Source organism: Lissotriton vulgaris, chromosome 1_1 (genome assembly GCF_964263255.1).
Source record: "Lissotriton vulgaris chromosome 1_1, aLisVul1.2, whole genome shotgun sequence".
NCBI lineage: Eukaryota > Metazoa > Chordata > Amphibia > Caudata > Salamandridae > Lissotriton > Lissotriton vulgaris.
Window position 1 is genome coordinate 1,458,647,578 of NC_141685.1, and position 25,079 is coordinate 1,458,672,656.

A 25,079-nucleotide genomic window follows, 5' to 3' on the forward strand; every position below is an offset into this window, starting at 1 on the left:
TAAACAGGCCATGTGATCTGATGGGGTTATATTAGGACAGATTAGCACTGCTGGGGAGTAGCCTCTATTGGCGTGTGAGTGGGGAGAGAATAGAGCATCAAAAGGAACAGCAGCTTCTGTGGGAGGTTAACGGTCAATATTTACATAAAGTATGACATTGTCATAGATTTGTGCTTTTTTCATTAAAATAGCTTTTTGTATGAAGCTACATTTACAAATGATTTCTATTGATTTTGCATTTAATGACTGCGACATTTGTCATCTTCTCAGTGTGTACCATGTCTCAGACAGACAGAAAGAAGAGGATAGGCCAAATTGATAAACGTATGCTGATTCAATCTAAATAAAGGTCATCCTTATTTTAGCACTGAGGGCAGCGTCGGATTGGTAACGGGGGCATTCGGGCAATGCCCGAGGGGCCGGGGGCTGAGTTCCACCTGAGGGCTGCTTTTAAGCAGCTTGGGAGCTTATTTGGGCGGTGTCTCAATTGTTCGATGCCGCCAGCGGCCCAGTGGGTGTCTAAGTAGGCCTTTCTGGAGGGAGAAGGGCGCTCATTACCTCCCGTATAGCAGCAACAGGTAGAGGTGTCACCCCTTTTCTCTTGCTGGTCCTCCCATTAATGTAGGCATACTGAGCAGGACAGGGGAACTGTGCAGAAGTGGCCTCACTTGTTTTCAGGGGTGTTTCGCTAGTGTAAACTGATGCGTGCATATTCCCCCTCCCCTCCCCCCCTTTTTTATGTAAAATTACGCCGAAGCAGTGATTTGAGGGAAGTCATTATTCAAATGTGGGCCAATTTTCTTATGCGTGCCCGGGACGAATTTTAATCCCAATCCAACACTGACTGAGGGCCATATTGATGTACGGGTTGTGTCACTTTTACACCATGCAACGTGGTGCATGCAGGATGCAACCAAAAATGCTATTTATCAAGACACGCAAGGCTACATTGTGTGGCCCTGAGTAGCTTGATAAATCCAGAGTACCCAATGCTGTGCAAATCACTGCATTGCATTACTCAGCCCCAGGGATGCATTCCAATGGTTGTTATGTCAGTTTCCACACACATCATCAATGAATTTCGATGCATTCCCAGATTTAAAATTACTGATAGAACTGTGAATGCGTCAAAGTGCTATGCCTTTCCAGAGGAGGTGTAACAAGGAGAAATATCTTTATTTTTCTTTGTTACTTCATTTTTCTGTGTGTGTTGCAATCTGCAGCACACATAGAACCTCTATGGATACTCACACTTACAGTCTACATCAACTTGCTCAGGTACAATTGATAGTATTTGTAAAGAAGGAACTCAATTCATAATACACCCGTGAAACAGGCTACAACGCAGTTCTTAAGTTTCCATTTTGAATGATGTGCCATCACAAATTCAGCCACTTGTGAGTGTGGAAGATGACTTTTTATAGCCATCAAGGATAGTTATGTTCTAAGCTTGTTATGTAGCTCCATGATGTTTTGTGTACTACTATTCTGCAGGTCAACTTCACACATCATTTGAATATTGAGGGTGGGCTACACCTTGCATGCTCATCCCACTGGTCCACTTGATGGCCATGGAGGAAGTCTACTGAAATTGTATATTGCAGCTTTACTATAATTACTCAATGGCCTTTTGGAAGCACCTGCAGGTATATTGGAACTGAATACTTCAGTTTCTGTAGACTTGCCCCGTGGCCTATGGAGGCATAGGTGAGATGAGTATGCAACCTATTGTCCATAAAACGTCTGGGAAACTGGCTGTGGCTAGCCTTCACTGCATTTACTGCCTGTGGAATATATGATGTGTTAGGAAACGCATTCAAAAATGAATTCATGACCTGGGTTAGTATTTTTAATAAGGTGGGGTTAGATCACATAACGTAACATAACGAAACATAATGTAGCATAATGTATTGTAGCGTGATGTGACATGATCTGACATGACATAACATAAAGTGTATTTGTGGAGCAAACATTCACCTTAGGAAGTCTCTGGGTGCTACTGACTGATTATTGTTGTTTTTTGTGCACATCTCTATGGTGCTCATTTTATAGATCACAAAATGGTGAAAAACTGAGTGGACCCTCGAGCAGTGAGTGGCTTTTGGGTCGAAAACAGATCCTTGGAGTGGATGCATTAGTCAGCACATTAAGGAATGTATCATGCTCATTGATTGCTATATGCAATTTAGTGGGTGGAATATGACAATCTGTATTACAATGTTTTACTCAAGCACCTTTCCAGTGGCATACGTGGTCAGCTGCATGGTCTCCATGTTGAGAGGATACATTGTTCCATCATGATGAGGATTGTGCTTGTTTATTGGGACTGTTTATAGACTTTTTAGTTAATTGTTGTCACCTGGTTTGGATTGTGTGCATTATGGTATTTAGGTTTTTAGTTTGTTGGAGTAGTGGAACTGTTGTGAGAGAATCATTACATTTCTTTTATTTTTATTTGTTTAGTTTATTGTTTGCAAATATTGATATTCACTGCCCAAGAATTGAAATTTGTGTTGAGTGTTCTGGTTTTTCATGGTTTACTAAATGCATTTTGGCAGATGAGTCTTTTAGGGAAATTCTTTCTGTTCAGATGAAGGCTTTGAAGCTTGTAATTGGTTGGATATTGTTCATGTGATTAACTGCATGTGGTTTTGTCATCCGCTAAAATCACATTCATAAAACAGCATGGGATAAAAACACACGAAGAAAGAAATGCACCCACTATTTCCTGATTACTTATAATGTAACCCAGCGGTTCTTCTGACAGACATTTCTGTTGCTATACAGTATGGCAACACCTCTAAATTAGTAAGGAGCATGTCACAGTTTTCTGCACCAAAGCCAGCTGGCATCCGCACACATCTGAATGTATATTACCAGAATATCATAACCAAAATATTGTCTGATCAAATTATGGTATTCTGAATATCGTATACAAAAATAGCACCCTCCGGGAGTTTATTATAACTCATTTACACCCAATGGGACAATATTATTTTTAATCTATGACACCATATTCCTATCAGAAATATTTTTCTATAATATTGTGACATCAAACCCATCTGACCCACCTCAAAAACTCTTTTTCATTTGTCAAGATCAGTATCTCAGCAACAGTCTCCAGCACAACTTGTAAATGATGGTCCAAGATATTAAACACATGTCACAAATCGGGTGAAGGAGAAACTCTAAAATAAATCAATAGCTTGTTGCAGTGACAGGCCAATAAGATACCACCATGCTAATTCACCTGGTCGGATTTAAATGTCTGTGTGAAATTGATGCGACTGCAGCACTGGCAGCGTAGCATGTACATTCGGAAGATATTGAGCGAAGAGATCAGGTTAAGGCGGCATAGATAGTAACAGTTGGCCATTGACGAGATGGTCTTTTAGCTTCAAGGGAAATGTCAGAAAGTGTCAGGTTCAAAGTGGGACAGAAAATAGGCCCAGACATGAGAATAAAAGTGGGCCACATTAGCGAATCAGCCTATACTTGCAGAAAAGGGTAATATGAACCGTGTAAAGGCAAGTTCTATAGATATTTTGCAAGGTATGAGAAACTGTATGCAGTGGTGCTTGCTGCAGGCAATGTTTGCAGTAATATCAGATAAATCAACAGCTAACGACACCATAAGGTAGGTTCACAATCAGCAGCAGTATCCTATGCTGATGATACCCAAATTGTGGTCTTAGTGACCCTGTAGACACGGCCACACGTTTCCTCTATTGCATGCTTCAGATTGCAAAACAGATGTTCCACAAATGCCTGAAGCTAAATTCCGGTAAAACTGAGGATCTGCTTTTCAGAAGGAATATATCCTTTTGGTTCCATATGTGGTGGCTTCCAGACTCAGGACACTTCCGACCCTAGTCACAAAGGTAAAACATATTGGAGTTGTTTTTGACAATAAACTATACTTTGAGGGCCACATCAATTTCACCAACTCAGCCTCCCTATTTACAATGAAACTTCTCAGCAAATCGTACCCTTTATCCTAAGGGACTTACAAAAAAACATGATATCATCCCTTATTCTTTCTAGAACTGATCATTGCAATGCCCTATTTGTCAACATCCAGAAAAAATGCTTGAATAAATTGCAGATCCTGCAAAATGTGTCTGCTTCATGACTTCTGGGCATTCCCATATATGAATCTATTTCCTCCACCATTACTCACCTCTACTGGCTCCCCATCATAAAGCATATCAGTTTTTAGGTCCTCTGTATTGCCTTCAGGGTGCTTCACGGTAGTGGACCCACTTGCTTCAGGCAATTTGTTTGCTGGTAGATCCCTCTGAGATAACTCTGCATTGCTGCGGCCCACAACCTGGCTGTCCCTAAATTTTAAAAAAGCTCAATATACTGGAAGGAGCTTTGTGGACAGCACATCATGACCCCGGAACTCCATACTCCCTGAACTGAAAAAACAGATCTGCTAGCTTTCAGGACAGCCCTCAAGACTTAGCTTTTTAAACAGTAACTTTCTCTTGCGCAACCTGCCTCAATTCAGCCGGCTATCTTTTTCAATTTTTTTATAAAGAACAAGGGAACCCACTAGGTAACCAAGGACCTTGGGTATCAATTAACCTGTGTAACCAAGGACCTTGGGTATCAATTAACCTGCTAATCACCTAGACACCCCAGGGCATTAGGGTGCTCTATATATTTTATTTTAGTTTAATTTCATTTTCAAAAAGTGAACCCATACAGTAACAAATTAGATCAGCCCTTCTGGCACTACCAGATTGCCAAAAGGCTAAGCCGACCCTAGAAGTTGCACCATCTTATCTCTAACTTTAGCTGGTTTGCTGTTTTACTGACTGTTGTGAATTATGCACTAGCTTGGCATCTAATAATATACACAGAGTTTCCTTTTCAATTTTCTTTATTATTAGATATTTGCACAAGGCAGCTATCATAAGCATATGTGCACATTAGCTTCAGAATACTCTTTTTGTTAATCCATATGATCATATTTTGCTTCACCAATAAGCCCTGGATTGCACTCCTGTGGACTTATATAAAGAAAACAGCTCATTATGGGCTCCTCTGATTACAAATGTTATCAGGGCTACATTAGTAGTACAAATGTTATTAAGGCTGCCATAGTGTAGGGTATTTAGTACAATCATGGAAGGAGGCAGTGACAATATCTATATTTAAAAAAGGGAACAGGAACCTCCCAATATGCTATCGTCCAATATCCCTCTTAGACAGCTCATTTCAAATAATGGGCATAATCCTAGTCTTTAAATAGGAAGCTTATGGTGGAGGAAAGTCAGATTTTGTCCAGGGTACAGTTTGGATTTCAGCCAGATGTTGGCACAGTACTGCCGTCCCTTAACCTTTAATTAATAACTAGCAGCCCGTCCCGACGTTGTCCCGGTTTGAATTGCTGCCGGCCAGTAGTATATCCTTTTGTAGGATTTCGTAGCATTTCTTATCTGTGACAGGCCTGTGAAACGCTCCGTTTCACAGTGCACTGCTGATGCACTTAAGAGTGCGTTTTCAAAAGTGTGTGAACTGGAGTTACCCTACTTTATTTTTCCTTGCAATATTATATAGCGCAAACTCGACAACATGGCATGAGCACAATTTACTTTACAGAAGAACACATTCATTTGTGGTAGGCTTGGGGAGACAAAGCGATTTGCCTGGAATCACAGGATGTTGAGCTGATGCTGAGATTCGAACGTAGCTCCCCAGCTGTAAAGTTCGCAATTCTAGAACTTGTGGCGGGAGGTGTGTCTAAAAGTGTATGTCGGTGCTGGCTATCAATGAGAGAGACCTGTGCATTTTTCAAATGGGTGGCGAAAAAATATGAGTATGTTGCTGGAGATGTGGGCTGCCGTGCCACCAATGTACTTACCGGGGGAGGGTAAACACCCATTATTCCGCAACTTTCTTTCCGCATACCATCACTCCCCATACTTTCATTACAAAAGTAGCATGACTCCGCAATGCCATTATAACGCATGGCATTACATTTTATATGCTTTTACCACGCATACATTTACAACAAAATTCGTTGTAAATGCATGAATGGTAAAAGCATGGTTTTTTAAAAATGTTTAAATAAGGTAAGTATGGGTATAGGGGTATATGTTTTGGGGTACTGAGGTATATATTTTTGGGTGTTTGGGTATTGTAAGGATCAGATATAGTTTTGTGTTATGGGGTACAGGGGTAGTTTTAAGGGTTCAGGGATAGGTATGGGTTTTGGGGTACAGGACTATTTTTAGGGTTCAGGGCTAGGTGTGGGTTTTGGCGTACAGGGGTATTTTAGGGTTCAGGGGTAGGTTTGGGTTTTGGGGTACAGGGTTATTTTTAGGGTTCAGGGCTAGGTGTGGGTTTTGGGGTACAGGGGTATTTTAAGGGTTCAGGGGTAGGTTTGGGTTTTGGGGTACAGGGGTATTTTAAGGGTTTAGGGCTAGGTTTGGGTTTTGGGGTACAGGTGTATTTTAGGGTTCAGGGTAGGTTTGGGTTTTGGGGTACAGTGGTATTTTAAGCGTTCAGGGCTAGGTTTGGGTTTTGGGGTACAGGGGTATTTTTAGGGTTCAGGGCTAGGTGTGGGTTTTGGGGTACAGGGGTATTTTAGGGTTCAGGGGTAGGTTTGGGTTTTGGGGTACAGGGTTATTTTTAGGGTTCAGGGCTAGGTGTGGGTTTTGGGGTACAGGGGTATTTTGAGGGTTAAGGGGTAGGTTTGGGTTTTGGGGTACAGGGGTATTTTAAGGGTTTAGGGCTAGGTTTGGGTTTTGGGGTACAGGTGTATTTTAGGGTTCAGGGTAGGTTTGGGTTTTGGGGTACAGTGGTATTTTTAGGGTTCAGGGCTAGGTTTGGGTTTTGAGGTATTTAAAGGGAGCAGGGTGGGATTAGCACACGATATGTGACATGGCATGAAGGGCGGACCATACCACACGCCCGAGCGTTTGTCACGCCCCCAGCACACGCCCACAGCACAACGCAGACACACCCACAAGGGACTACTTTGCTGGCGCGGTTCTTTTACTATGTGTTGTGTCAGTTGAGTATTGATATGTTTCTCCAAAATTTTGGAGAAAGCCGGAAGCAGAGATCGATAAGGACGCCTTTAGATGTGGCAGAGAGCTGACAAAGGATGTTAATAGGCAAAGGATCAAGAGGAGACCCAGATTTAATACTGTTTAAACACTTTTGGAAAGATGCCTCTTCAAATGGGTGCCAGGAAGAAATCTTGGCTATGTGTTCACAATTACTGTGATATGTAGGGTCAAATGCAGAAGCCATACTACACAAGGAAGGGGAAGGAGCAGAGAGTGACTTGTAAATAAGTTCAAACTTCTGGATAAAGAAGTCAGCAATGTTGTTACATTGATTTTCATCAAGGACAGGAGGAGGAGGGATGGTATCAGAGCCAGCTAACTTCTTCACTACTGAAAATAGAGCCAGAGGACGATTAGATGCCTTAGTTATTGTGTTAGCAACGTAAAAAATGAGTGCCTCTTTACACGCTGAATGATAACTTTTAAGAGCAGCTTTGTAAGCATCTTTACAAGTTAAAGAGTATTATCTCCTCCATCTTCTTTCTAGTGCTTTACATTTAGACTTAATAACTTTAAGATCGTTGTAAACCATGGGGCAGGGGGGTGATGAGTAAAGCTGCGTTTGGGTACAGGGGCAGACAGATGTCAATGGCATTGGTTAGTCAGTCCGAGACAGCAGTATTTAATGAAAGCAAAGGTAAAGTGACATCAGATATGCTAGTAGACAGAATAGTATTAAAAGACTCCATATTCAACTTGCCCCAAGATCTGAGACTACCTGAGCTAGTAGGAGGGGCCACTACCATAGATGTGGAAGGCTGCAGGTTGAATGGAATTATAAAAAGGTCGGACCAGTCTAAGTGAGGCGCAGGAGTACTACAGTCATAGCAAAGATTGGAAAAATTGGATCCAGAAGGTGTCCCGCCTTATGAGTTGGGCCCTGATTGCATAACCGTAAGCTTAGAGCCTCCAAATCAGATAACAAATTGAGGCAGATGTTATTCTGATAATAATCTAGGTGATGGTTCAAGTCACCTAGAATTGTAAATTTCACTGCCTTTTTAAAATATAGGGAGCGATAAGGTCAGGGAAAGTGGAGACCCAGGGGCCGGGCTTCCCCGGAGGGTGATAAATTAAAATGCCAGACAAAGTCAGCTGAGCGGATACAGAGAGTTTTAACAAAGCCGCTTCACACTCTGTGAGGGAAATAGCTTCAAACTTACAGAAATTAGTAGATTTATAAATTATAGCAATCCCCCCGCCTTTGCCTGTGTCTCAACCTTTCCTGGCGATGACATATCCAGGAGGAAGAGCAGTGGCAATGTTGGGGCCCGAACTGGCATGAAACCATGTTTCGGTCAGAAAGAGTGCATCTGGATGTTCAGTACTAAGAAGGTCGAAAATATGCTGCTTATTCTTGACCAGAGAACGACAGTTAAGGCTTAAAAAGTACAAATTCTGGCGACATGCCATTTTCGCAGAGGTGGTGCTGTGACAGACCTGAAGGCCAGTTCTGGAAATGGTGTTTATAAGACACATAGGACCCAATGTAAAATTGCATTGAATGCAAGTAAAGCCGCGATAAGGAGGAGTACATACAGCGCACTTAGGAGAAATATATTTACTAAGTCTGTGAAGTTGCGCAGCTGAGTAAGAAATTCTCTTACTTACAATAATCCCATTTTGGCCATAATTTCTGGCCGCTGGGCGTGTCAAGGCGCGGACGGGCGCAGACGGGCTTGCCTCTGGCGCACCATCGGCGCGCTTGCTGCTGCTTGCGCGCGCTGCGCGCTTGCATCTGTCCACTAAAATAGAGTCAAGGACCATAGTGTGCGGCTAGAATGTTGCTCGAAATTATACCATTTAGAGGTGTCTGTGTGGCTAGAGAGGCTGAAAGTCAGGGGGCGGCCATACCATAGAGTATGGGATCATGCAGAGCCAGGCAAACAACTACCACAGGTACAAATTTAAAACGATTTTAAAACAAGAGCATTCCAAATGAAATACAACAGAAAAGTATATATAGAACTAAGTTCTATGTGAATTAAAGTTTTAGTGTGCAAGTATGTGAAAATGCAGTCCTTTTTAAAAGAGAAAAACACAAAACTAAGTTCTATGTGAATTAAAGTTTTGGGGCCAGATGTAGGTAATTTATTTTTACCGATTCTAAAATACCGACTCATACCGAATCGGTATTTCAGAATCGGAAAATGAGATGTAGGTAATAAATCGGTAAAAATTACCGATTCGGATTCACTCAGAATCTGAAATCGGTATTCACCGAATCGGTATTTCCCGACTCGGTAAATTCCGATACGGTAAAACCCATACATTCCAACGAGCCCATGGCCCATAGGAATGAATGGGTATTACCGAATCGGAATACACCGAGTCGGTAAATACCGAGTCGGGAAATACCGAATCGGAAAATACTGATTCGGAAATTTGAAACTTACAAACATGTGAGCCAGTGAACCAATCAGGAACACCAACCACACCCAAACCCAAAGGTTCAGTGGAATCAACCAATCAGAATCAAGCACACCTCCCCAGTACCTGGGAGTGGCCACGCCCATGCAGGTGCAGAAACCAACAGTCAGGAGAGCAAGAGGACAGACTGAGGAGCAGGCTTCCCTGAGCTTACCTGTAGTACACCATGGAGAATCAGGATGGACAGAGGGATGCTGCTGAGCGCAGAAGAAAATCTAAATTCAGCCCTGAGGAACTTGAGGTGCTTGTTGCAGAGGTTGTCAGACATTACAGCAAGATCTTTGGGAAACAATCACTGCATGTTGCTGGGTCCATCAAGCGCACTACTTGGATTGACATACAAGGAAAGGTAAATGCCATTGGTGTCACCCACCGTGAAATAGACGATTTGAAAAAACGGTGGTATGATCTTCTCATCACAGCAAAAAAGAAACTAGCTGCCCACCGAAAAGAAGCTGCAGCAACAGGGGGAGGAAGGAACCGTGCTCCACGACTCACCGACATTGAGGAGCAGGTGGAATCCACCCTTGAGCCTGAATCCATCCATGGCATTGGGGACGCTGACAGCTCTACAAGAGCTGCAAAGAAACAAGGTAAGATGCATGTACATTGTCATCATTCCATTTCCCAAATCCCCTTCCACACTCTGTGTGCCTACATCACACTTCTGAACAGGTTTTATCAATGCCCAGCAATGCATCATGGGAGATATAGTCATAGGTAGATACCTCTATGCAGTCAGCATACCATACAGTAAGGGATGCAACACACTACTAGCATAAGCTAATGAGGGACAGGCAAATGTGCGATAGTAGTGTGTTTAATCAAGCAACACAGGTGAACAACTCCACTGACACAATGTCCATGTCTGTCCACAGGAGAGTCATCGAGCAGCACAGCGAAGGACAGGGAGAAGAGGAGGGAAGATGCTGGTCCCAGCACAGTACACGGAGGGTAGGACAAAGAGCAGGCAGCAAAGTCACCTGAGGATATTAAACCACCACAGTCTCCTCTTATGTTTGAGAGTCAGGAGTCAGGAGCTGCTGCACAGTCCCCCACCCCGACAACTCCGTCCCCAGTGCTGGAAAGGTCAAGGCGGCTTGATGTGCCCCCTCCCTGCATACTAGAAACATCAGAGGAGGAAGAGGATGAGGGTGACGTGCCCAGCAACCAACTAGAGTCAGCCAACGCTGAGCAACTGCCCATTACTAGAGCTGTACAAAAGGGGGTGGTGATGGACGGAGCATCTGAAACAATCAAACACTCACACCCAGTCAAAAGATCTGGGTTTAATCCATCACCGTTCTTTAGCCCACTCTGCCACCCCAATTCAGACATGGCTATATGCAAATCAGTCTGACCCTGTGCCTCATGGGAACAGTCCTGCCCGAACTGCCAAGCCATGTCTTCCCTGGACCGGAAACAAGCTTCTGAGGACCGGTTTCTGGCATTCCAGCCGTCTTCAGCCTGGCTTGCTTGAATCCAGTGGCAAAGTGAACAAGGGACTCATGTCTGAGCATACCCTGCCACACTTATGGCGGCCAAAAGCAGTACAAAAGGGGGTGGTGATGGACGGAGCATCTGAAACAATCAAACACTCACACCCAGTCAAAAGATCTGGGTTTAATCCATCACCGTTCTTTAGCCCACTCTCCCACCCCAGTTCAGACATGGCTATATGCAAATCAGTCTGACCCTGTGCCTCATGGGAACAGTCCAGCCCGAACTGCCAAGCCATGTCTTCCCTGGACCGGAAACAAGCTTCCGAGGACCGGTTTCTGGCATTCCAGCCATCTTCAGCCCAGCTTGCTTGAATCCAGTGGCAAAGTGAGCAAGCGACTCAAGTCTGAGCATACCCTGCCACACTTATGGCGGCCAAAAGCGGTACAAAAGAGGGTGGTGATGGACGGAGCATCTGAAACAATCAAACACTCACACCCAGTCAAAAGATCTGGGTTTTAACCATCACCGTTCTTTAGCCCACTCTGTCACCCCAGTTCAGACATGGCTATATGCAAATCAGTCTGACCCTGTGCCTCATGGGAACAGTCCAGCCCGAACTGCCAAGCCATGTCTTCCCTGGACCGGAAACAAGCTTCCGAGGACCGGTTTCTGGCATTCCAGCCGTCTTCAGCCCGGCTTGCTTGAATCCAGTGGCAAAGTGAGCAAGGGACTCATGTCTGAGCATACCCTGCCACACTTATGGCGGCCAAAAGCGGTACAAAAGTGGGTGGTGATGGATGGAGCATCTGAAACAATCAAACACTCACACCCAGTCAAAAGATCTGGGTTTAATCCATCACCGTTCTTTAGCCCACTCTGCCACCCCAGTTCAGACATGGCTATATGCAAATCAGTCTGACCCTGTGCTCATGGGAACAGTCCAGCCCGAACTGCAAAGCCATGTCTTCCCTGGACCGGAAACAAGTTTCCTAGGACCGGTTTCTGGCATTCCAGCCGTCTTCAGCCCGGCTTGCTTGAATCCAGTGGCAAAGTGAGCAAGGAACTCACGTCTGAGCATACCCTGCCACACTTATGGCAGCCAAAAGCGGTACAAAAGGGGGTGGTGATGGACGGAGCATCTGAAACAATCAAACATCACACCCAGTCAAAAGATCTGGGTTTAATCCATCACCGTTCTTTAGCCCACTCTGCCACCCCAGTTCAGACATGGCTATATGCAAATCAGTCTGACCCTGTGCCTCATGGGAACAGTCCAGCCCGAACTGCCAAGCCATGTCTTCCCTGGACCGGAAACAAGCTTCCGAGGACCGGTTTCTGGCATTCCAGCCATCTTCAGCCCGGCTTGCTTGAATCCAGTGGCAAAGTGAGCAAGGGACTCACGTCAGAGCATACCCTGCCACACTTATGGCGGCCAAAAGCGGTACAAAAGGGGGTGGTGATGGACGGAGCATCTGAAACAAACAAACACTCACACCCAGTCAAAACATCTGGGTTTAATCCATCACCGTTCTTTGTCTGAACTGGGGTGGCAGAGTGAGCTAAAGAACGGTGATGGATTAAACCCAGATCTTTTGACTGGGTGTGAGTATTTGATTGGTTCAGATGCTCCGTCCATTACCACCCCCTTTTGTACCACTCCTAGAGCTGTGCGGGACAGTGTCCGAGGACGAAGGTCACGGGAGGCAGCTGAAGAGCATCACGGTCAGGGGGTCTTCTGCGGTCTGGAGGCCACCATGGTCAAAGTCCAGCGCCTGCAGGCAAAAGCAATGATGGGTGTTCAGAGGCAGGCACGCACCACCAACAACAAGCTGGATGACATAGGCAAGGGCATAGGAGAATTATCTGAGAGCATGCAGTCAATGGCATCTGGCATTACAGACATGACACAGTGCATTACTGTCCTGTGCGACAAGTTGAACAGGGACCATTTGGAGAGGCGCAAGGCCCGTGTTGATGTGCGGCAGCAGACAAAAACCCTTAACAGATTCGCAACTGCAACCTCCCTGATGTGCAGACGGTCAGTGGCGATGCAGGATGCTGTGGTTCAGTGCTGCACAAATTTATCCGTGGGAATGGCCAGAGTGACCTCTGCCATGGAGCTCTTGCTCGCACAACAGACTGCCACTCGAGGCGACACATGTGTGGGTGAAAGTGAGGAGTCCACCAGCAGGAGTGGCGCAAGCACTCCTGTCCCTGAGATACGCAGGAGCGGCAGGCGTCATTCGGCAGAGACAGGCCGCACCAATACCCATGACACACAGCCACATCAGTCTCACCCTGTAATCCGTGGACGTAAACATTGACAATGCCCTCCACCCAAGGTACAAGTCACGGTGGTGTTAACCGTGACTACACAGTCATGGACATTTATATATCCTCTAACCATAGTGTGGTATCATTGCACTTGCGTAGTGCAAATTAAACTACGTACGTCCTAATCTTTGCCTGTCTGTGTCTCATTACTTACTCAGAAATATTGCTGTGTGACCTCCGCACGTCTCAGTCTCCCATCTGTAGCAGGTGCCGCTACTGTACCATGGGCCTGTGCCAGTTCTGTGTCATCATCAATGTCCTCATGATGTGTGATCTCCACCTCTGTGCCTTCCTTGGTTGCGAGATTGTGTAACATTGCACAGGTCGCTATGATTTTGCAGCACAGGATTAGAGTGTTCTGTTGTGCCCCTCCGCTCTTGTGGAGGCAGCGAAACCTGCTCTTGAGCAGTCTAAATGTGCGCTCTACAATGTTGCGTGTGGATCTGTGTGCCACGTTGTACTGCCTTTCACTCCTGGTGGATGGGTTGAGGTAGGGGGTGAGCACAAAGGACCGCAGGGCATATGCACTATCGCCTAGGGAGGAGAAAGATTGACATTTTTTGCTTGTACATGATACAATGATCTGCTGTGGGTGTCAGGGTGTGTCAATGTTATTCTGCGAAGGAGGCACAACAGGTCCAACGCCGGTGCTGGCCAGAAATCCTGGCCAACCCCTTGCCACTTCAATAACCTTGAAGCTTAACCAACCTAAAACTAGCGTGATCTTGAGAAGGGAATCCCCCTCTCACAGTTAGATACACTTTAGGGCATGTAGACACATAGCCTACACTACACACCCCCTAATTTTAACTACACACACATTTTAATTGTCCTGAAGAAAGCCAGAATATTGATAAGGCACTGGCTGAAACATGTTGACACATTAAGGACGTAGGAGGTCGTAACCCGCCTCTAACGTCCCACTGCCTTATTTTTAACCGCTGACGGAGGCCCATTTATTAAAGTGTCCTCATCCTCTGGGACCCCCGCCAAGCCGTTTTAAACTCACGAACTTATCACCCTTCACCGCACACACAGTGACATACCTGCTCCGCTGTAATCAGGCGTCGTAGCACACCCGGGACACGCTAGGTGTCACTGGGTGGGCCCGATGATGAAGCATGCCACCAACTAGGTTGGTGGGTGAGGGCTTTCTAAAGACACCCAGCAGGTACCACCACCAATTGACAAAACAATACTGAGTCACCATGATGGTTATAATATTAATGTCATGCTAACCCCATTCCTAGCTAGTCTCTTTTTGATTAATTGACTTAATGTTATTTACCTAGCAGGTATTGGTTTCCAAATTCTCCAGCAACTAGGCATGTGTATATTCCACTGTTCTGGAATATGTATGAATCATGGGTACTCCCAGGGAATTTAGCAACGATGTCTGTGATGATGTTGCCTGCGTTGCATGTGACCTGGACATTGATGGAGTGCGTTGACTTGCGGTTCCTGTATATGTGTTCTGTGGCTGCAGGTGGACAGAGTGGTACGTGGGTTCCATCTATGCAGCCTATCAGGTGAGGGAAGTATGCCAGTTGATAGAAATCATTCTTGGTTTTTGCAAGCTCTGCAGGTGTGTCAGGGAATGATATATAATGCTCCATCCTCTGCATCATGGCGTCAAGGAACCTCCTGAAGAAGCGGGACAGGCAGCTCTGGGACACACCACCCACTGCTGCCATCACACTCTGGTAGCTCCCAGAGGCAAGCAGGTGTAAGCTACACAGCACCTGTACATGGGGTGGGATGGCGTGGCCCCTGGGTGTTGGGTGCTCCAGTAGTGGGTGTAGGTCTCCGATCAAGTCCATGATGGTTTGGGGATGTAGCCTGTACCTCTGGAGTATTTCAGGATCTGTCAGTTGGAACAGTGTTATCCTCTGCCTGTACACTTGTTCCTCCCTTTGCCATTCCCTCTCTTCTGCTGCCTGTAGTCTCAACCGCCTTGCAATGACGTAGAAAGCTGCCATTATGAACCCACTGCTGCATTTTGGGACTCTTTTTATTGCCTTCACCTGTTTACCACCTGCATTCATTCCATGGTAAATACCGACTCATAAATACTGAATTTCCGTGAATTCGGTATTTTTCGGGTTTCCTACATCTCCATGGCCATTTATTTACCGTTTCTTATTTACCGAATCGGTAATTAAGAATTCGGTAAATATGTATTCGGTAGATTCCGCTTCGGTAAAAACCGACTCATGTTTACCGAGTCGGAATTATACTGACTCATAATTCCCGAGTCGGATTTTTACCGACTCATGTGTTCCGATTCGGTAACAAATAAGCTCCTACATCTCATTTCATGGATACCGATCGGTAACGGCCGATTTTACCGATTACCGACCGGTAAAGGGCTACCTACATCTGGCCCTTAGTGTGCAAGTATGCAAAAATGCGGGGGCATATTACCAACAACTAGCGATAATTTTTGTCTCTAACTTGTTTAGAGACAAAAATTATCGCCGCACATCGGCGATTTTTATCGCAGATAAACCTTGCTATTAACAAGGTTTATCGCAAATGCGATAAAAAACGGCCGAAATGCATGAATATCGCTGAAAAGTCAGCGATATTCATGCATTATCGAGCAAATGCTCTTAGCCATGTTATCCACCTCCCATTGGATAACATGGCTAAGAACTGCTCAGGGCAGGTGTTAGCTTTTGGAGATATTCCCGCTTAGCGCGAATATCTCCAAAAGTTGATAATAGGAGATAGCGATGTTAGCGACTGTTTTCAGTCTCTAACATCTTGGCACGCCCACTTTGCATCTCATTAGTGATAAATATCACTGACATGCAAAGTGGGGCCCAAGATGGTCGCTATCTCCTAACTGGTGTTAGCGACAGCTTGGTAATAGGGAGATAATTTTATCTCCTCTTTCTTGGCTTTTAAAGCCAAAAAAGCGGAGATAAACCCCCTTGATAATATGCCCCGCGGTTCTTTTTTGAAAGAGAAAAACACAAAACTACAGTTAAAATTAGCGTTTGACAAGCATTTAGTGAAAAATGTAACTGACACTATTACATTCCCATTAAGTAAAATAAAAAAATACTTACCCATACTTACATTGTAATGGCATGCGTTGTAATAGCATCTGCGTTGTAACGGCATGCATTTTAATAGCTGGCGTTGTAATGAATCTTGCATTGTAAAAGCTTTGTTGTAATGGTATGCATTGTGAATGTATGCGTTGTAACGTCATACATTCCTCCAAATACTCTAAGATGTTTTTAAAACTACAATGAATGATTTGGGTCTTCAAACTAATCTCACTAAAGCCTCTATTATGAAATAGGGGCCAAAAGACAAACAAAATATGACATTTTAATTAGAAGGGATTGAGAGATAGCTAAAGTGCAACATTTCACGTACCTAAGCATACCCCTTGATTCTCATATGATTTGGGGAACAGCAACCCCTTTGATCCCTTGAGCCTGTTTTTAATTCCACTAGAAAATTGGGCCACAAACCGGTGAGGGAGGCCATTAACATCTATAATAGCAAATGAGCGGCATTGGGGAGTTATGGTGCTGAGGTCTAGAGGTTTATTGGAGATGAGCTTCTATAAAGGGTGCAGATTGTTAAGGGGTCCCTCAATCCTCTACAACCTTTATGAAACAGTTTGAAACACAATTGGATTTTCTGGAAGACAAAATCAAACTTAGCCCTCTGTTATTGTGGTTAAAGGTTTGAGGCACCCCAGAAACAAGGTTTCCAGGGAAAATGTATTAGATTGTCTCTCTTTTGAAATTATTATAGCTGTTCAATGGTTTAGATATGTAAAATCAGTGTTTAATAGCTTGGGAACACAATAGCTTTTCTCCAACCATGACAGTATTAAAGCTGGGGGCAAAAGTTTGGAGAGAATTCTTTTTTTTATTGACGAGCCAAAACCTGCCTAAGGGATTTTCAGGCTCTGCAGGCAGGCATAAACGTAGCCATATTAAATTATCCATAGGACTTGATTTGTTCTTATATAATATTTTAATACTGAGCACAGATCTTGCAAGAGTCTCTAAACTCTTTTCATGACATCATGCATAGAAATGATGAAGCCTTGTGATATCAGGTGGCCATCAAACCCATTAGGTGTGTGCCCTCATCACACTACTAGGAAAGGGTCTTATAGTTGATTCTGAGAGGGCTGCTCATGTGGCTATTCTAGCTTCATATGTTTGGTATATTACAGGTCGTTAGTTGTTGATGGAGAAGAATGTAGACATTCTAGGGCAAAAGAAGAGTGGATGTCAGGTAGTGCTCTTCCCAAATGCACAGCAGCAGAATGTCGCAAGTTCCCAATGCCACGCTAAGGTTTCTCAGCAACACGCAAGTATAAGCATGTATGCCAACCAAAACCCCAGGGGGGAAAGGGGATGGGACAGAGAAGAGACAGTCTCACTGTGTCTGATTCTTTATTCAGCTTCAGACTTCTTCTTCCTCTTGTCTTCTTCTGATTAGAACGAGTAAGAATTTTACTGTTAAGGAAAACACTCATTAATTCTCTAACGCCCTTCTTGCTTATGTTAAGGCTGAATATACTACACTCTTGTTCACCTACCCCGTCTAGAAGTGACCAATGCCCTCTTCTTTTGTATTTTGTTTATTCTTATCTTCTAATAAGCTGTAACTGATATTTTATGAAGATAGTTAATTCTCTACTCAATGTCTATTGCTAACCTCTTTTCTTTTGTCTTTCTGCAGGTTCCTCACCTATCTTGTTACTGTGTTATATGGGATTCTGTATATGGTAAGCATCTGTTTAACTTTAGTATCTTGCTTCACCTTAACTTGGATTTACTTATGCTTCTTAAATCTGTCTTCTTAAAACAAGAAAGCCCAACTAGAGTTCTATATTCACTCTAAACACGAAAACTAAAGAAGCTGTATTATTCAACTAAAGGTATAACTTTTTCATTGAGCTACCAGCCCCACTATCTTCTCTGCTTGTTTTATTACTGCTAATCATTTCTTTTCTCTTGTAAACAGTAGCGCTCTAAACAGTGTGCGCAACAAGACAGACCTTTCTCTACTGACTTGTGCTGGCTCTTGAATTCTTGTACTACAGAGAGTTACAGTCCACTAAACGCATGCTCAGTACCTCAGAGACTTAGACTAATATGTGCATGCCTACTACCACAGCATTTCCTCTATGAACAGGTGCATGCTCATATTACCGATAAATGAATTCGGAAGCATTCTTACTGCGGGCTTCAGCAAATTCCTCCAGACTCGAACTCGACCAAGGTATGTTTTTTAAAAAAAACACAACAAAGTTTTCCCTACTACTTCGCAGCGCTTTTCAGATAGACGTCCTTCCTTCCTCAAGGTTCAGGTGAAGTGCGCCACAGAACCGGCGCTTCACCTGGATCATGGTGATTGCGATCAAAAGCTAGAGCTCTGACTTGCAACTCTGGCAATCTACTTCTGGTGGCCATTTTAGGGTTTCTCTTTGTTGGCGATTTGTTCTGCCTTTTTGCTTTCTTTCCACATCTTTTCAACGTGACCGTGCTCACTGAAAGTCTCTATCTGTCTCTAGGCTTGACAATCCTGACAGTACCCTCCCTCAAAGTACTTTCTCTCTCCTTAGGTTTGTTTTGGAATCTTCTATGAAAGTCCCTAATTAATCTAGGAGCATGAACTTCTGAAGACAATTCCCAAGATCTATCTTCTGGACCATAGCTTTTCCAGGCCAATAAATAGTACAGTCGTCCCTTCCGTATTCTAGCATCCAAAACCTGTTTCACCTCAAACTCTTCATCTTTCTCAGTTTGAATTGGTTTTGGTGGTTTTCATATATCATTTGGCATCTTTTTTAATAAGGAGATATGAAATACTGGATGAACACGTAACCCCTTTGGTAAACTCAAATGATAGTTTAATGCACTTAATCTTTTCTCAATCAAGTAAGGACCCACAAATCTTGGCTGAAATTTCCTGACTCCCTTAAGTCTAAGATTCGTAGTGCTCAACCAAACCTTATCTCCTACTTGTAATTCTGGTTCTTTTCTTTTCTTTTTATCTGCATAATATGTGTAAATTTCTTTAGCTTTGTTTAAGTTTTCTGTGACTAATCTTTGTACTCGTGTCATGTGTTCCACTAGATCTGAAACTGCTGGAACATCCACTTCCTGAAAACCAAATGATTGACGGGGGTGTCTTCCTGTGTTCAAATAAAAAGGCGAATGACCAGTGGAAACGCTTTTTGCATTATTATGTGCAAACTCAGCCGCCCACAAGTAATTTGGCCAATCACCCTCTTGATCTAACAAACACAATCTAAGATATTGTTCCAATTCTTGGTTTGTTCCTTCTGTTTGACCATCAGATTCAGGACGATAGCTAGTGGTTTACCTAATTTCAATATTCAATCTTTTAGTGAAAGCCTTCCAAAAATGGGACAAGAATTGAGAACCCCTGTCAGATATTAAAACCTTTAGAATCCCATGTGCTTGAACAATACTTTAACTAAAAGTGAATGCCAAAGGTTTAGTTTTAGCACCCCTTTTAAAGGTACAAAATGGGCCCTCTTTGTAAAAGCATCTACACAGACCAAAATGGTATCATAACCTTGGCTTGAGGGCAGATCGACTATTAGATCTAGTGTGACTGTATGCCATTGGTATTGCCGCTCCGGTTTTCCCTTCGTGCAGATCTCACATGTGGCTACGTACAGACGTACATCTTTAATCACGTTTGGCTACCAAAAACGTTGTCTCACCAAAACCTCAGTTTTGGAAATGCCTTTGTGACCTGCCAGAATGCGATTGTGACTTTCTTTCAAGGCTTGTTCCTGCATTTCTGGTGTGGGCAAATAGAGTGCTCCATTGTGATACAGTAAACCTTCTAGAATCTCTCTTCTCAAATCTTCTTCTACCCAATTTTTCATTTCCTCCAAGGTCATTAAACTCTGAGTCTTCTCTTCCAGTGACTCTTGCAAGACTGCTCAAATCCCCTTCTCTGCTGGAATATTCAACTGATCTTTGACATCTTCCAAAACTCCTTCGGTATCTAATCTGGATAAGGCATCTGCCTTACCATTTTGAGAGCCTGGTCGATAAGTAATGACAAAGTCATAGTCAGCAAAATACAATGACCAACGTAATTGCCTAGGTGTTAACGTTCTGGCTGACTTCAAAAATGTCAAATTCCGATGATCTGTTTAAATTGTGACCACATGTCTGGCTCCCATCAAATATTGTCTTCATTCTTTAAAGGCATCTTTGATGGCCAATAACTCCTTCTCTGTTATTGTTTAGTTGACTTCCGCCGCTGTCAATTTTCTAGAAGGAAAACCCACTGGGTGTAGTTGCTGATAACGCAGATGGATCTGGATGAAGTAAAATTGGCGCAGAAGTGAAGCTGCGTGAACACCTCGTCTGCTTCTCTCGTCCAATCAAATCGAACACCCTTCTTCAATAGTTTAATCAGAGGAATCCATTTTTTAGAGAAATCTTGAATAAATCTCCTATAGAAATTAGTGAATCCAATAAAACTCTGGACTTGTTTCACCGATTTAGGCGACTTCCATTCAGCCACTGCCTTGATCTTATATTCATCCATGGTTATTCCGCTTGGTGAAGGCACAAACCCCAGAAACTTCACTGTAGAGACATTAAATGCACATTTCTCTAATTTAACAAATGGACTGTTTTCTCACAGTTTCTGCAGCACCTTCTTAACATGATCTTCATGTTCTTCTACAGTATTGGAGTACATTAGAATGTCATCTGTTAGATCTGGCATCTTTGGTGTGGTTTCCCCTGTCTTTTTGCCTCTACCTCCTGTATTTTTGACGCTGTGCTGGATTTTGTTTTTGCTGGCTTAGATGCTTTGGGGTCTTTGCCACTGCTTATCAGTGTCAAGGTGCAAGTGCTACCTGTGTAAATTGTTATTGTAATTGGTCATCCATGATTGGCATATTTGTGTCACCAAGAAGTCCCTAGTAGAGTGCACTGAGTGTGCCAGGGCTGGGGCTACAAATGCTATTAGTGGGCCTGCAGCACTGATTGTGCCACCCACATGAGTAGCCCTAAAATGGGGTCAAAGGCCTGCCACCGCAGTGCTTGTGTGCAGTCTGTGAACCTCCATGTCCTCCTGATCAGTGTCCCCACTGGCCATGCCCAACCCTTCCCTTTCTATACACATTGGTCATCCCTATGGAAGGCCCAGGGTACCCCCTTGGGCAGGGTGCAGTGTATGTGAAAGGTAGAGCGTGCACTAGGGCAGGTGACATGCTCTGGTAGTGAATGACAGACATTTTTGTTTTTCACTATTGTAAGGCTACCTTGCCCATAGGCTATCATGGGTAATGCTGGCTACAGTTGCTACCAGCATATCTAACTCAGAATTTAATAACACATCTTTTAGGAAAGGTGTTTTTTAAATCCTGTGTTTGAGAACAGCACTTTTAGAAAGTGGCTGTTCTCTTGTCTGACCTTTCTGTGTGCCTTGCCCTGTTTGTGAATTGGCTGTCTGGTTTGTGAATGACAGGAGCTGGGAGGCTCCCAGAGGCTGAGTGGGCTATCCCAGGCTGAATAGCTCCAGCTGCATTTAGAGTGGTGGGAGAGGGTAGCACCTGGGCCTGAATAGGGCTGTGCCTGCCTTCCACAATGCAGGCTCCACCTCCTGCTGGGCGGCTGACGACCCTTCCCCGCTCTCTGAAAGGAAAGAAGAGACCTGTCCTTCCTAGAGTGCTTGGGCCAGTTGTGGTGCCTCTGGACGTTGTACCTGTGTTGGGAAGCTGGAAACCAAGATTTAAAGAACTTTCTGCAAAGTTTGTCGCATCGCTCGCTTGCGGAGCGCATCCCCGTCAGTGTGAGGAAATTCCCGCCGCTACGAAGGCTGAGATCGTCGCAGCGCCTGCTGCCACTGCCAGAGTCTTCGCATCCTTAGTTTGCGGGACGCACCAGTCCGGTGTGGGAAGATTACCATCGCTGCGAGTATCGTCGTAGAGCCTGTCATCACTGGGTGAGATCGTCGCACCGCTTGCTTTTGGACCACATCACGTCGCTGCGAGAGTCGTCACAGAGCCATCGCATCGAGGTGCCATGAGAGTAGAAGATTGACACCGAGCCGCGCATCTTCACCGCACCGGAGATCGTCGCAGCACCGAAGATCGTCCCAATGTACCTTTTGCGAGTCGCTTCCACCGAAACCTGTGCACCGGAATCCACGCAAGGTATTGCATCTTTCCCCATACAGACTGGAGTAACATCAACACGCCCGCTATGTCCAGCGGGGTTGTCGCATCGCCTCCCTGGGGTCTCAGGAGTCATGCATTGCTTGCTTTTCAACACTACAGCTTTCACTTGGAACTGTTGGCGCATTTAAACGTACAGTTGGCTAAAACGTGACGCAACTGTGGATTATTTTAACGCAACCTTAAGAACTCTTTTGAAACCATATTCTTGAACTGTGTATGGTGGATGTTTGTCATTTTGGTCTTGTGTAGTTTAGATTAAATACCTTTATTTTTCTAAACTGTTGTGGAGTCAGTTTGTGGTGATTTCACTGTGTCACTGTGAGTGTTGGTACAAATACTTTGCACATTGCCTTTAATAAGCCTGACCGCTCGTGCCAAGCTACCAAGGGTGTGAGCAGGGGCTATCTGAAGAGTGTTTCCTCCTTACCCTGACTAGAAGCAAGGGTCCCTATTTGGACAGTGGTACCTACCCATGCCAGCTAGAGACCCCCACTTCTAACATTGTCGTTCAGCAGTGGGATCTTGAACTTGTATTTGAACTAGACCCACAGTGACTGGTGCACTTCACTAGTGAGTGCAGACCACTACGCCACCGCATACTACGGATGAGCTTTTTTTGGTTCTATTTTTGAGTAACGCTTCAAAGCATCATGGGCCCGATGTAGGTAATTTAATTTTACCACTTCTTAAATACCGAATGATACCGAATCGGTATTTAAGAAGTGGTAAAATAGAGGGGGGGATGTAGGTAATACAGAATCGGTAAATACCGAATCGTTAAGATTCGGTATTTACCGATTCTGTAAATACCGATTCGGTAATGCCCATTGATTCCAACGGGCATTGCAGCCCATAGGAATCAATGGGCATTACCGAATCGGTATTTACCGATTCGGGAAATACCGATTCCAGCAAGGGTGCAGGGGGTGTCACTTTGACACCCTCTAGCACCCAAAATACAGGCATGTGTGCCATGTGGCACACAGACATGCCCTAAGGGCATGTCTGTCTGTCACATGGCATAGGTGTGCATGCACACATGTGCATGCACACCTGGATTCGGTATTTTACCACCCAATTGGATTGGGTGGTAAAATACCGAATCTGAAAGGCCTGTAGCACTGGAAACAGTGCTACCTACATCAGGAATATTTCGAATCAGTAAAAATTACCGTTTCGGTATTTTACAGAATCGGTAAATTTACCTACTCGGTAAATTTACCGATTCTGTAAAATATAGCCCCCTACATCTCAATCACCAAATACCGGTCGGTAACGGCCGAATTCGGCCGTTACCGACCGGTATTTGGTGACCTACATCGGGCCCCATGTCTCTGAATGGAAAGGCACCCAGTGTGGAAGTAGCAGAATTGGAGTTTGTCATTGAGGATTTGTATTCCTACAAAGTGGCAGAGCTTCAGCAATTCTGTCACAAGTTTGAGTGCCCCATTAAAAGCAGCTTCAGGAAGGATGAACTGCAGAGAATCTTGAAGGCCTGGTGGGAGGCTTGTGGAGCACATCCCCGTCAGTACGAGGAAATTCCTGCCGCTACGAAGGCTGTTTGCGGGACGCACCAGTCCAGTGCGGGAAGATTACCACCACTGCCAGTATCGTCGCAGAGCCTTTTGTCACTGGGTGAGATTGTCGCACTGCTTGCGGACCACATCACGTCGCTGTGAGAGTCGTCGCAGAGCCATCGCATTGAGAGGCCGCGAGAGGAGAAGATCGATGCAGAGCCGCGCATCGTCGCCACAGTACTTTGAATTCATGGCTATTGATCGAGCTCCCCAATAAATTGTGGGATTATGCTCTATGAGCCATGATAAACCCAGTATTAATTGAAATTGCAGAGCATCAATCAGGTTGAATTGCAAGGTTTCAAGATGTCCATCTTCCATTCCCTGGATGTGGTCTCCAGTCGATGGGGAACAGCCCTGACATCATTACAAGGAAGAGGGTGGGATAGTGACTTGCCAGTTACACATTAGAGACCCAACCTCAAGGGGATTATGTTATAGCTTATGAAGGTTATAATAAGTCTTTGAGTGTGTAGAGTTAGAAATAATTGTATTTGGCTAGACATTGATTTATTGACATTGCTGAGTACACTTTGAGTTGTGTTCTCTAACTTGTATCTACATTCCCTCCCCCTCAAGAGAGCCTTTGACTGCTCGCTTGGGTTCAGAACACCTGTGTGCCCTGTATCACTCCAAAAGGGGTTCTAACACCCCTCCTGTGTTGACTCCTGATGTCTGAGCTTCCTCCTTTTTTTCAGTGGGCCTAGGTTGGCCCAGCCCTAGTACAGTGTGACAGCTAAATAACAAATGCACAGCTAAATAACAAATGCACATTTAATTCCCCACCTTTTCCACCTCAGCAGCTGACGGAAGCCCTGTTAATGACGTCTTTTGTGTGGTAAGGCCTTTGTTCCCTCTGCCGGGTAGCAGAGTAATCAACCTGACCCAGTAGAGTGATACAATATGCCTAAAGTCTGATCCTGAGCTGAGATAGAGATATAGAGACCTGTAAAATCAATCTTGGTGCACACATTTCACCCAACTTTGATA

The 25,079-nt window shown here is 44.4% G+C and overlaps 1 protein-coding gene across 1 annotated transcript in view; it reads left to right on the top strand.

The window, feature by feature from the left end:
• The first annotated feature begins 9,681 nt into the window (after positions 1–9,681).
• Positions 9,682–25,079, top strand: part of LOC147750671 (uncharacterized) — a 77,952-nt gene continuing 62,554 nt past the window's right edge. Inside the window, exons 1-3 of the mRNA XM_086930178.1 lie at positions 9,682–10,063; positions 10,394–10,469; positions 18,012–18,057. Of these exons, the coding sequence (XP_086786304.1) occupies positions 9,682–10,063; positions 10,394–10,469; positions 18,012–18,057 (504 nt within the window). The remainder of the gene's footprint in view (positions 10,064–10,393; positions 10,470–18,011; positions 18,058–25,079) is intronic.